This window comes from Acomys russatus, chromosome 9, assembly GCF_903995435.1.
Source record: "Acomys russatus chromosome 9, mAcoRus1.1, whole genome shotgun sequence".
Lineage (NCBI taxonomy): Eukaryota > Metazoa > Chordata > Mammalia > Rodentia > Muridae > Acomys > Acomys russatus.
In genome coordinates this window covers 48,633,598-48,647,350 of record NC_067145.1, presented here as the reverse complement: position 1 = coordinate 48,647,350, position 13,753 = coordinate 48,633,598, and the positions used below count along the sequence as shown (strand labels likewise).

General features: G+C 40.5%; 1 protein-coding gene across 3 annotated transcripts in view; it reads left to right on the top strand.

Moving 5' to 3' along the window:
- The window catches only part of Cacnb2 (calcium voltage-gated channel auxiliary subunit beta 2), a 346,833-nt gene that overhangs the window by 8,951 nt on the left and 324,129 nt on the right, over window positions 1-13,753 (top strand). For all 3 annotated transcript variants that reach the window (XM_051151292.1, XM_051151291.1, XM_051151290.1), the window contains exon 2: window positions 1,162-1,254. In XM_051151292.1, the coding sequence (XP_051007249.1) occupies window positions 1,162-1,254 (93 nt within the window). The remainder of the gene's footprint in view (window positions 1-1,161; window positions 1,255-13,753) is intronic.

The following is a 13,753-nucleotide window of genomic DNA, read 5'->3' as shown; positions in this document are numbered from 1 at the left end:
GGCAGCAGAAGTGCTGTTTATATTATGCTCTACAAGGTGTTTTTAGTTTTATGGAAACCTTATGAGTAATCAAATGTAACCAAGTACCATTTTCAAAACCTGAATATGGTGATTTTAAAAAGGCAGGTTTTATAACTTTTGATCACTTAATGAAGTCTCTATAAACTAAATAATAACTGATATCATATGTTTTAGCCCAGCCTGTCTCTTCCACTTTCCAGCCCTTCTGTGGCTTTCACTTTTTATATAGTATTTAAACATTTGCCATGAGCCAATTCTATAAATAAAGCTCTCTCTCTCTCTCTCTCTCTCTCTCTCTCTCTCTCTCTCTCTCTCTCTCTCTCTCTCTCTCTCTCCCCCTCCCTCCCTCTTTATGTATTCTGAAAATCTTCATTTCTCTTAATAATTAAAAACAAACGTGTGAAATATTATTTTGTTTATAATCACATTTGAAGATAACAATGGTGCTTAAAGCAAAGAATTTTATCAAAGTATGCCATTGAGAGGATTTCCATATATATGTATATGTATACATACATACATACATATATACACATGTGAACTGTTTTCACACACACATTAGATGGCAGAATAAACTTTATTTCCCTCAAAGCTATAAGAATGATACTTACATTTTAATGTCTAATGCTTGCAGTGACCCTCTTTCTCTATGCTTAGAATTCATATCAAATCATGCATAGCTTATTGCCAGAGCTCTGACTGTGAACTGGAAAGTTGAAAATAGAATAGAAAAAGCAAGTTTCTTGGTAAATGTTTGTGCTCACCTTAGTTCTGTTATTAAAAGAGACCCTGTTTGGTTCTCCTGTTCTTACCGTTAATTTCTTGTTTGTAAATGCCTTTCTAAAAGTCATTTTTATCTTTAGTGAGTTTTCCTCTCGTCTCCTAGCCTATCTCAGAGAATATACATTACCTAAGTCCTACCAGTTACTAAGCACCTTGTCTAGGCTTTGCCTCCCCTACCATGTACTTATGGATCTAAGAGAAGTTTTAATGGTTCCCCCAATATCAGTTTTTCAATAATGCCCATATAACAGCACATTTACTACCAGTTTGAGCTGACATTTTCTTGAATAGGGCTAGATTCCTGCAGAAGGTTATGATTATCTTATTTTTGTCTCTCCCTCTCTTTCTCTTACATAGTCGTATGGAAAAGGAGCCAGGAGGAAAAACAGGTTTAAAGGCTCGGATGGAAGCACGTCGTCAGATACTACCTCAAACAGCTTTGTCCGGCAGGTAAGAGAGCACTCAAGCCATGGTGTGGAGAAGTATGTTTAAAATGAAATTCTTTTTTTTTTTTTTTCTAATCTAAGTGGTTTTAAATTCTCTCGCTGAAGATTTATGCAGTATTTTTACTTGCAATCAAAGTGAAACACGTGCAGTTTAATGTCTTAATGAAAATATTTATGCTTCAAGTGCGACACTGAATAATAATTGCATTCTTGCCTGGCAAGTTGGGGAGAATTCAGCTGCAGAACTCATGATGGGGTATTTCTTCTCACAGAAAGACAGAAATGATGAGTTTTGGATTTTGGTGATCTTCAGGGTCGGGGCACCCACACCCCCAACTATGACCTGCCAATATGGTTATTTCTTTAGCTTACGTTTTTATTTCTCTTCTTCTTTTTGTTTCTTTGGCTTTGGATTAAGGAAAAGAAACCTGTCTTTGGCCTTGTGTGGTTCTCCTTTCTAAGGTTAAATAGATTGCATGATGGCTTTGGGGGTGTAACTTAGCTGCTGTTTTTAGAGATTGGAGCAAGTCTTCATGGTGGTGAGCTGAGGGGTAGTCCTGTCTGGCCAAAAGCAACAGGCTGCCTAACATAAACACTCACATGTTGCAACAGAAAGCACTTCAAGTCCCAGAGGAGGCGCACAGTAGATAGCCCTCCGAAGGATACGGTTATGAGTCAGTGTTAATATCTCATGAGGTGGAGGTAAGCAGATCAAAGCCTCATGAGGTGTGTGGGTGAGCTTGCGTCTTCATCTAGCACTTCTCCGTGAAGCTGGGGGTGGGAGATGGGTATAATAGAGATCATGTTCTCCTGGTGGGTTGACGGTCAGTCTCTGGCCTGTGGTTCTGTGTATAATGCCTTGTGGGTGCAGCTCACTGCGGCATCAGTGATTCTATTGGAAACACACACTGGCTTCTTCGGATGTCACTGGTTTTCATGACCTCTTGCGTCTTTTATCAAGAGCCCAGAGTCTGCTCCTGCCCCAAGTGTGTTTGGTCTTCTTTGAATCCTGGTTTGATCTTTTGTGTTTTGTTCTTGTTTTTGTTGGAGATTATAACACTTGACCCTTTCTCTATCCCAATTGAGTCTCATGACTGGCTCTCTGTGACATGGCCCTCTAGAGTTTTCTTCAGGTTTACTTGTCATAGGCACATGCCTGCCTGCTATTCCTATAGTTACTGTCTCTATATGCTTTTGTTCATAGGCACAGGTGATCCCTGCCTAGCTGCCAGTCTCCTCTTACACCATTTAAATATGCCAAAGGTGCCTCCAAATAACTTTTAGGCAAGGGGAAAGAGAATACGATCTGTACCAATTAAGAACTGTTTTACTTGCAGAAAATGGAAAAAAATGGTTAAGAAGGAGGGAAACTTGTTTGAAAGAAACATTTGGAAAGAAAAAGGTCAAGCTAGGTGTGGCCCTCAAGTGTGGCCCATCCTCGATCAGTGTTCCACTGGTGTCAGGGAGCTGGGAATAGTGTGAAAAACTCATGATACATATACCAGTCTGATGGTAGCCCACACACAGCGGGCACTGGAGTCCCTAGGATGCCTGAAGAACCTAGGATGTAGTTCCTGAGCTTGGATGAGTCAGTTAAAGGGAAGGTACCCAAAGGCTTTTTCATGTCACGCACTCACTTTTATTTTGCCCTTGGGGTGATGGGACTGAATCTAGAGAGTTCAGCTCCAGAGCTCTGAACCAGGCCATCAGGGTTGAGGGTTGGATAACACAAAGGAAACAATTATAAAAGTCCTCAGAACAGGAGCTGCAGCGAGCCAGGAGATGAAGCCAAGCAGCTTTGTAGAAAGAGCGTGAAAATGGAAAGTGAGGTATTTCAAGTAAGCACATTGTAGTGAATCAGGATTAATAGTGTGGGGCTCACCATTGCTCCTTTAAGCTCTTAATTCAAGCACCAGTCCCCCGTTTTCCAATTGTCCCTTTGTCATGTGTTCCTCTTCTATGGAATTTTGAGAGCTCGATTCACAAGGAGGGAAGAGATTTCTGCACTGCATGTGAATGAACTAGAATTTGTTTTTCTTATCTATGATGTCTTTTTTTTTTTTTTTTTTTTTACCTTGGGTTCTTCGGAAAGCATGTTTGTTTGAGACAAGGAGGAGTGACTGAAGCAGCTGCTCAGTCGTTTAAATGTAGTTTAGAGATTGTTAAAACACATGCAAGCATGGTAAGACCGCAAACATCAACTCAGAAGAGTCAAGAGAGTAAATGTCTTCTGTTAGCATCTCAATGGAACAAGGCACGCTGTGTGGCATGGAGTGGTGATTATCCGAACAGTTCATCAGAAACCTGCCACACCATCGCAGCATAAAGCCCAGCAGTTCTGGCAGGGGCCTGCAGTTAAGAATTATGCTTTTGTTTGGAGGATTTAATTTCCACTGCAACAACATTCATATTTTGCTGCCATATAAAAAGGAGCAAAAGCTACTCTGACATGTTTAGATCCCTAATAGGAGTGGGTTGGGAGGGTGTTTGCAGAAATACATGGGGAATGATAAGGTTACTATGTAATGTGAATATGTTCTTTTCTATTGTCAGTATATGTTTGCTAAAACAAGTGGCTTGTGCTGATTCTAGTTATGTATATATCTGTGCCTAGGAGCATTAATAATTAGTGTTAAAAGAATGTCTGGTCACTAGACCTGGAATGTATTTCCTTCTTTTTATTTCTTTAAAGGAGTCTTGCTGTATTGCTCAGGCTGGTATTGAACTCATGAGTGCAAATGATTCTCCCCCACCTCAGCCTCCTAAGTAACTGGGACCACAAGCATGTTCTACTACGTGCAGGTTATTTAACCGAATTATGCATTTATATTCATTATGGTCTTTGATTTAAAAAAATAATTTCTATGTAATTTTGAAAACCTTAGAATTCTTGTTTTGTTTTATTTTTAGGTAGTGTATTATTATGGCGTATGTAATATGAGTAAATTAATAAAATAAATAAAAAATAAAACTGGAAAATGGGTGCTTATAGGTAGTTATAATACTAACTGATATTTAAATGGTTTAGAAGCTGAGGCTGTGACAATTTAGGATAGCCAAAAAAAAAAAAAAAAAAAAAAAAATCATTACGATCTTTCTCAGTTTTGTTGGAGAACTGGTAGAAAAGCAGACAATTTGTTTCAGGCTACTTGCTTCTGAAAACTCATGTATAGAACCCTGCTGTGGCTGATGTAGAGACAGCGTCTTCACAGGGGTCAATAAGGTGAGAAGTATGAGGTCCTAGTTTGGCATCAGTGGCCTTAGGATATAAAGAGAGACTGGACACACAGCAGAAGGCCATTTGAGGACCCAGCAAGATAAGAGCCAGACAGCCAGGCATTAGCCCCAGTGCCTGGGACTGTTACCACATAGGTTTCTGTTGCTTAAAGCACTCTGACATATGCCATGGCTGTTCAAACAGAGCATCACAGACAGACTTACTGGGAGACATGAAAGAGGACTTTCTTCTAAAACGTTCCTTTCTTGCTCTTATTGATAATGGATTATGTTTGCCAAGAAGCATTTGGCTCATGTGCTCAATCAGTGGGCCCAGAGTCACCGTACCCACCACACTCCCACCATCCACATGCCTTGTCTGTGTTCTCTTCTCCTTAATTAAAGACAACCAAGTTCTTTCTTCCTGACAGAAATTCATTTTGCCTCTTTTTGAAATTTTAGATAAACTAAATAGCTTTGTGTCTAAATTCTCACAGCCAGCTTCATATTGCTCATGGCCATCCACTGTGGCCACGTCAGTACTCAGTCGATCTTTGCTGTCCAGCATTGCGTTGCAAGGGATGTGCCACAGTTAATTTCCATGTGCCACCCTTGGAGAGACACTGGCTTGTTTTCCTCCTTGCTGTTATTAAGACAATGCCGCTGTGTAAATTCTTGGGTGTACCACGGGCACATATGGATTAGGATGAAATATGTGATCATATGGTGTGTATATGTTCAATAAAGTCAGTAGTGGGGACCAGTTTTCCAAAGTGACTATTCCAGTCCACATTGTCTCTGGCAGCATCTGCCATTTCCCTTGTTCACAGGTAGCTGGCACTTGATGCCAGGGTTTTACATCATAGTCTCTCTCTGGCAGTAGAGTGGTAGCTCACTCTGGTGTTAGCATTGCTTTGCTTATAATTAAGCCCTAATTTCCCTCTAGCTGGGAAACATCAAAGGAGTACTGTATATAAGTGCATACAATCTGAATGATCTTCTGGGTTTTTATTTAAGTCACTCTATATGGTAAATATATCATTAGCCACAATAACTGGATTTGTATACAGTTGATTAAGATTATACTATAACTATAAGAATATAGTGAAATGTTTTAGGATCTGTCAGAACCATGAGGAAAGGTTAAGCAATAAAAGGACACAGTGCAGTTTACCTGTGGTAAATTTTTCAGATTGTTGTTACCGTTTCCCAGGTGTGTGTGTGTGTGTGTGCGTGTGTGTGTGTTTCTCTAATTAGCTAAATTTTAAAAGAGAATCCTTGTTCTGAAGAAATTAAATGCCTATAGCTAAGTTTCTGCTTTCAACTTTGAAGCAAAATCACAGCAACCACAGAGCACAGCAGGAGCCCCAACTGTGAGTTCCATTTTGTCCGTTACTCTTTCTCCATTACCCAACCATTCAACCATCTTTGTGGCCTTGGGAACCTATCAGGGATTCAAGGATGACTTACTCCCACCCCCATTGAAAAAACTCTTTCTCTCTCTCTCTCTCTCTCTCTCTCTCTCTCTCTCTCTCTCTCTTGTCTATCAGTTCGATGCTAGGGCTGAGTCTGGTGGTATGTCCTAAAGGGGCCTTTGCCCACAGGCCACAGGCTTGTTGGCTGTGGGTTACCAACATCAGTGGGATTTCCCATCTCATCAGTGGGTGAGACGAAGCTTATTCTGGGTTCTCCTTTCTCTTGTTGTGATATCATGGGTCAGCTAATACTATGTGTTGAACATTTCAAGGAACACACCCTTCTTAACTTGTAGTTTGGTAAAGTTTTAATTGGAAAGAAAGTTAAATGTGTGTTGATTTTGTCTCATTTGTTTATGTTGTGAGTAGAATGTTACCTTCATATGCTCTATGGGCACCATATCCTGAACTCATAATTGTCAGATTTCTCTTGTGCGTTATGATACTGTGAGATTTGTTCCAAATGATTTACTCCAAGAATCATGAAACAGTTAAATGCGGAGTTGGACGGTTGCCTCGACCACTGATATTTGGCTTTTGTACTAAATAACTTGCTTTTTTAAATTTTCTGTTTATTTTTTGGTAATTTCATACATGAATACAGTGGATTTAGGCCGTATCCACTCCTCAATGACTCTGCCTTTTGACAGCTCATCATTTTCATATTGCAAATGGGCCTCCTCCAAAAAATCAGCTACGTGCATTACAAGAGTTGAGACCTGTATGCTCATTAGAAATCTGCAAATAAACACTACTTAACCATTCCCTATTAATGACTTAGAATGCAACTGTCTATTCATAACATTTATTAAAGCGCGAATAAGAACATTTTGGGACAAATGTTACTGTGTCTACATATAAGGAAACCCAGGCACAGGGAAATAAAGTAAAGTAGTCACAGTCACATCATAAGAAAGACTGGATTGAGAATTTGAATCCAGGCATCTGATTCCAGATTATTCTCTTTCTTTTGGTGAGATTATACTCTCTTGTAACAAAAAGATATAGACTAGTGAAAATTTCACAAGTGTTTAACTTGATTGGCTAAGGAGGACATATAGGAAAATGAGCACCATCCTGTTCAGGATGAGGCACCGCAGGAGCCCTTTCCCAGAGTAGTTGTAACAGAGCTCCTGACAGAAGCAACCTAAGGTGACAAAGCTTGAGGTCACCATTTCAGGGGACGCCAGGCCATGATGGTGGCAGGCAGAGACTGCGCCGGTCTTTGAAGATAAAAAGCATAGGGCTTTGCCTGAGACCAGAAAGAGATGTCCCCCTTTAAGCACAGCCCTAGTGACTCACCTCTGCTAGCCCTGCTAGTTCCAAGGGCTGACCAACCTCCCAAAGCAGCGCCACCAGCTGGAGGAACCAAGTGTTTCCTGCACATGATCCAGTCGGGACATTTTACATCAAAACCTTAAGGATTTGATTGAATACATTAAGTTCATCCGAACTCTCTTTAGAAGAAAACGGGATGGCTTTAGTGTTATAAAGTTTCATTATCATGACTTTATTTTCGTGTGTGTGTGTGTGTGTGTGTGTGTGTGTGTGTGTGTGTGTGTGTATGAGAGAGAGAGAGGGAGAGAGAGAGAGAGAGAGAGAGAGAGAGAGAGAGAGAGAGAGAGAGAGAGAGACCAAAGGAGGATACTAGGATAGACAGTCCTAGTCTATCTCTCTTCCTTAATCCTGTGATTCAGGGTCTCTCACTGAATCTGGAGCTAGGTTTGTGGCCAGCAAACCCCCCAGAGATCATATCTTCACCCCACAGAGAGTTGAGATTATTGGGCATGCGTGCAACCACAGCCAGCTTGAGCTACGAACTCAGGTTGTTACGCTTAAGCTGTTGATGTTCTTCCCCACTATGCCTTTCCCCCAGCCTGGCTCAGGACTTTTTAAATACCAGCATTCTTTTCTTTTCTTTCACCAGAAATTGCTTCAGGTCTCAGTTTGTGTCACATTTCAGTGCCTCCCGCCATTCCTGTTGGTAATGAGAAGGACAGACACGGTTGGAACAGCATTTGTTTCTTTCCTTCCTTCCAAGAATTTGCAGGAACCTACAAACTGTAGAAGTTGAGGGTTCTGGAAGCTTCCATCCTGAGTTAAACAAACAGAAATGAACTTGACTGTGGATCTTTGGTAGTCTGTGCTGGTCTGTTTGGAGGTGGCTGTCAGGGCTGACGTGGTCCCAGGAATCATCCAAGTCATGAAGCTGGGTGAGGCTGGGCAAACATTACACCTCATTTTATGGGAGGCTACTTCAGAAATAGTTTATAGTCGGCTGGGACCTTGGCTTTATAAGTAAAACAAATACTTTAATTCTAATGGATTAGAGGGCAAAATGTGCTACACATGACTTCTAGATGGTGGGTATAAAATCAATGAGTATTGTTCAACTTGTTTACATACTAAAAGATACTGAATACACAAAGCTTGTACTGTTACATAATTGTAGGTGTGAGGGTTGCCTTTGATTCTGATACAAACTTCGTGTTTTTTGGCTATGCTTGGGATAGATGCATAGATGACAGGTCTTTATTTTTCGTCGTTTCTTAATTTATTACACAAATCGGGATTTCTTATAAACCCCAAAAAAGAAGATATTCCAAAGGCTTATTGTTTAGAAAAAAATTTTAACACAAGAAACTGCATGGAGTAAATGCAGTTTACACACACACACACACACACACATACACACACACACACACACACACACACACACAAAAGCCAACCAAACAAAAACAAGCAAAACAACAGCTGGAGTAGGAATAACAGCTGAGCCTACCTGACATCAAAGGGTAGAACATTTGTGTGTAAGAACCCCTAACTGTATAAATTCTCCGATATTGCCAAGGTTAGGAAAACTATGCATATCTGCAGGTAAGTGTGGTCATCGAAATTAAAGCAGCTCTGGGGAGTGGAATAGACTATCTTTGTGCTTATTTTTCAGAGTTGGTTTTTGCTTCTCCCTCTCTCCCTCCCTCTCTCCCTCTCTCCCTTTCTCCTTTTTCTTCTTCTTCCTTATTCCTTCTTTTCTTCTTTTCCATCTCTCTGTCCTCTTCTTATCCTGTCCTCACTCCCTCTATCATTTCTCCCATCTCTCTCTCCACTTGCTTTCTTAATTTCTCTTATTCTCCCCACATTTCCTCTCTTTTCCTTCTCCGTTTCCTTAAAGACAACTATTCTCCCAGCCTGCATCGGTGCAGTCTTCCGAGAATGCACACCGAACGCTCAGGGGACCAGTTCCCAGATCTGCTTTGCTTTAACGGTTCAGCACACACTGAAGCCACCTTTCATTCAGAATGCTCTGCCATCGGAGCCCAGCAATAGGTTCCTGCCATGTTTGGCCAAGACTCACTAACTTTGTGCTGATAACTTTCTCGAGGCCTTGAGTTGTGCTTATTCCTGTTCACTGAGTGAGAAGGTGAGACTTTTTTTTTTTCCTGGAATTTTCAAGGACCAGTGTCCTCTGTGGTTGGCAGGGAAGGACCCAGGCACTCATCTGGGATTTCCATGTTACCAACATATGTTGTGGTTGTAATTCAGTCATCCTGTAGCTTCTAAGGGCTCCCAGAATGCAAATCAGAGTGACAAACTGGAATGAAGCAAATATTTAACAGAAGGTTGCATGACACTTTCAGAACATGGTATTCTAAACAAATTCCATCTCCTCCCAGTACCAGTGTTCTTGGTTCTGCCTCTCTGGATCTTTTATATTCGTTCAGATTGACTTTAAATATAAATGATTAATCACAGAGACACACAGTCTATTTTTCGGTTTTGTTTTGCAAAGGCAGATTAAACTGTGATAATGGTTACAGACTCCAGGCCTGCGGAGACTGATATGTTTAGGGTTGGATAAATCTTCCAGCCCTTAAATCCTGGCTGGCTTGTTGGCTTGTTATCCTGCGTTCGTCACAAACACAGCTATAAATAAGAACCAGTAGATTTACCATCTCTGATTTCCTGTAAATGTCTCTCGATCTTCTGAGACATTTACTTGGATTTTGTGAATGGCAGAATCTGTTTTGTGTCTTCTTAAAAACCGTTTTGAGGCATGTCAATATAAAATTATTTACCTTTGTAAATTTCCTTGTTCTTTCTACAGCCCAAACAAGCCTAAATACCACTATGGATAGTTGACATTGATAGTTTTCACGTGCCTATGTGAACACGTGTGCGTGTGTGTGTGTGTGTGTGTGTGTGTGTGTGTGTGTTCACTCTCATAATTTATTTTTGCTGTGTATTTGAACACCTTGCTAAACTAGTCTGGATTAGATATCTATTACTATTTTGTGAATGTGGGCCTTGAAAATAATTCTCACACAGTGCCTTTTTTCCCACTGAGATAAATATATCCCTTTTAAACCAAGAATTATTTTTGCAGGTGCTCAGCTTCACAGAAATGTTTTGAATTATAATTTCTCTGTTTTCTTCTATTTTTATTCATATCCTACTTGAGTAGAGCCATGTGAAATTTTGGAAATTGCATAGACTGAGTGAACTGCATGGGAACAATTGAAATTTATCCACACAATGTAATACGGAATGGCTAGTCATTGTGACGAGGGAAGTCGTTTTATTAAACAGTGAAGTAACAAAAAACGTGTGTGTTTCCGTTAAACCCAGCTGGAGATCAGTTACTCACTTCAAGTTAATTATTCATGTTCTTCACAAGGATCCTGCCTAAGGTAGCAGTCTCCTTTGATCAAGAAAAGGGTTCCAATCCTGTCTCTCATACGCGTGAGGAGGGCCGACTCCTCTCCGTGTGGATTGGTTTCTGGAAGAAGTCACATTTGATAATTATCGGATGATGACGAAGTCGTCCTTTAGGTTTTGGAGCAGGTGTGGAAAGTGTTTGCGAGCCTCCACCCCAACAAGGGGGTGTTGTGGTTTTATCTTGTCATTTTCCCACAGTTGCCACTTGAATCACAGTTTATCAGGTTCCCTGTCTTCTGCTTCTATGAACATTTGGGGGAGAAAGAACAAAAAAAAAGAAAGAAAGAAAGAAAGAAAGAAAGAAAGAAAGAAAGAAAGAAAGAAAGAAAAAAATCGCTGGATAAAGGAGGAAACTCTGAGTCCTCCAGGAAGTCACTTGGGAAAACAGCGATAGCTCTTTGGGAAGCCTGTCCACAAGCCTGTTACCACCGTCCTTGGCTTTTAGTGTCCCCTCTTTTCCTTGTGTTCCTAGTGCACAGAGGACAGACAGCTCCAGTGGCTTGCCTTTCTTTTCTTTTGCACTTGTCACAGGACAGCACTGCTTATTCTGATAAAGACACTGCATTCTGAGCACGCTATCTCTGTCCACCCTAACAGCTCTCTCCGTTATAGCAGCCTTTCTTTTGTGGAAGGCTGTCTTTCCTGACCTGGGGTCATTATCTCCTAGGTTTAACCTTGAGTTTGACTCCCGATCAAGTTTCCTAGCCACTGGAAGCCTTGCCAGTTTCTCGTTGGCTTTGAAAATCATAAAGTGGTAAGCCAACATTTTTTAAGCACCCATCACCACTCACACATGCAAGCAAGCGCCCCCCCCCCCGATTACCACATGTGTAAGCACCTTTAACTATCCACACATGCAAGCAATGTTCAGTTTGAAAGAAAAGCATGGCATAGGTGTTGTGTTAATTTGCTAGGGCTGTTACAATAAAGTTGACATACTGGCTGGCTTCAGTAGGAATGAATAACATCATAGAATTTTTATTAGTTTTATCAAATAAAATGCCTAGAGAAATCAACTTATTAAATTCAACGAGTATCTTCATTGAGACTCATTTCCTTTGTCTCATGGATTTTTTGCTTTGCATTATTCTGTTCCTCCACACTTTAAAATATCCTTATAAGGCCTCAATAGCTTGTAGTTTATGCATTTCATACATTTGCAAGACATGTAAAAGGCTTAGAAATTTTGTTGGATATGATGACACACACCTGTAATACTAGCACTTGTGATCAGTGTTCAAGGCAAGCCTAAGCTACAGAGTTATGCAAGACTCTGTCTCTAACAAATGAAGAGCGCACAGAAAGGTTGACCTGGGGCTTTTGAGGATTTAACTCATCGATATAACTGAGAGTCTGCTTGCCTCCATAGCATAATGTCTTATAGGATAACACACAAGACCCATTGCATGTGATCAGTATATGAGTCATTGTGGTTGCCTAAAAGCCTTGAGTGTACAACACTGCTACACATATGTGTGCATGTGAATATGCTATTACTTTTGGATTTCCATTTATTTCCTATATTTAAAATAAGAGTTATATTTTAGTATGTAGTGATATACTTAAGCCAATGTCCTTCATGGTATTATAAAATTATTTAAAGGCAATTATTTTATGTATATGTGGAATATGTATGTGCACATCTGGGTGTGTGTGTGTGTGCGCACATGCTCAGTTGTGTGCATGAATATGGAGGTCAGAACTCAATATTTAGGTCTTCCTTCCTTTCTATCCTTTAAGACAGAGTGTCTCAGTCTCTCACTAGATCTGGAGCTTACCACTTCAGCTATGTTGACTGGCCCCTGAGCTCCAGGCATCTTCCTGTCTCACACCGTTTAACACTGGGGTTACTGATGGCTCCTGCATCACCAAACTGTCATATGGGCACTGGGGATTTGAACTTAGATCCTCATGCTTGTTCAACAAGCACTTACTATTGAGCCACTTTCTAACACCCACTTAAAAGTAATGTTCCTGCTTCCAGTTTTCATAGCTCATGATTGGGTCCTTAGAGTTATTATTTTGAGCTTGCAGAAATTTAATACCAAAAGGAGGCTTCCCTGGGAGGCTCATTTAATCTTTCCCCTGACAGTTACAGGAAAAACTGTATCAGGAAGAAATCTGCATCTTAGGTCAAGATGCCCTGCTATGTACTTGTTGCTTGTAGCACAAAAAAAAAAAAAGAAAGAAAGAAAGAAAGAAAGAAAATCCTCAAAAGATCCTATGTCGCCTCTTGCTGATTTATTTGACGATGTTTCCTTTCAAGTTGTTATTTCAAGTTGTGTTCCTTTGCTAAGTTGAATGTGCTTTGGGAGTCAAGTCTAGATAGCTCTATGAAAGGTTACACAGCCCCACAGCTGGCTTTGAAATGTCTTCCTGAAGGACTCATGCCCACTTATGATTGAGTACTATGACCTAGAAGGGCTCAGGAGGTCACACTGGGTTATAACGCAAAGCAAATGAGGTAGCAATCAATTCCCAGGAAAGTAATAAACAAAAAGTGTGGATGAGCAATACATAAATAGCTGTTGCTGTGAACCTCCTAAAGGAACTATGTGCTAGAGGAGAAAAAAAAAAGAAAAGAAAGAAAAAAAGAAAGAAAAGGCCCTGGGTGAATTGGAAGCAATGCTGTATTTGCAATAGCAGATGCAGAAACACTGGGGTACTTGTATCAACAATAATTTAAACAATGTAAGTGTAGTCAGTGCATTTCTGAGATCATAAACTCATGTATGCTCGACAATAGGGAGCATGGGAAAATAGATGGGGATGAGGCTGGAGGCTTACGGAATGGCACTAAAATTTCAAGGGTCTCTATGCATCATGTTCCTGATGCTATACCCTGAGGTCAAGAAGGACGTTAAGAATACACAATGGTTGCCTCCTATAATCTTAGCACTGTAGAAATTGAGACAGGGTTGACTGTTTGAAGCCTTTCTAGGTGGCATAACGAAAGCCAGTCTCAAAATTAAATCCAAACCACCACCGACAACAAATGAGTACGTAAAAATAAAACCAAGGTAGGTCTGTAAATCAGAAAACCAAGTGTCAAAGAAAATATTTGGATAAAGACATATGGTCACTACATGTCTCCAG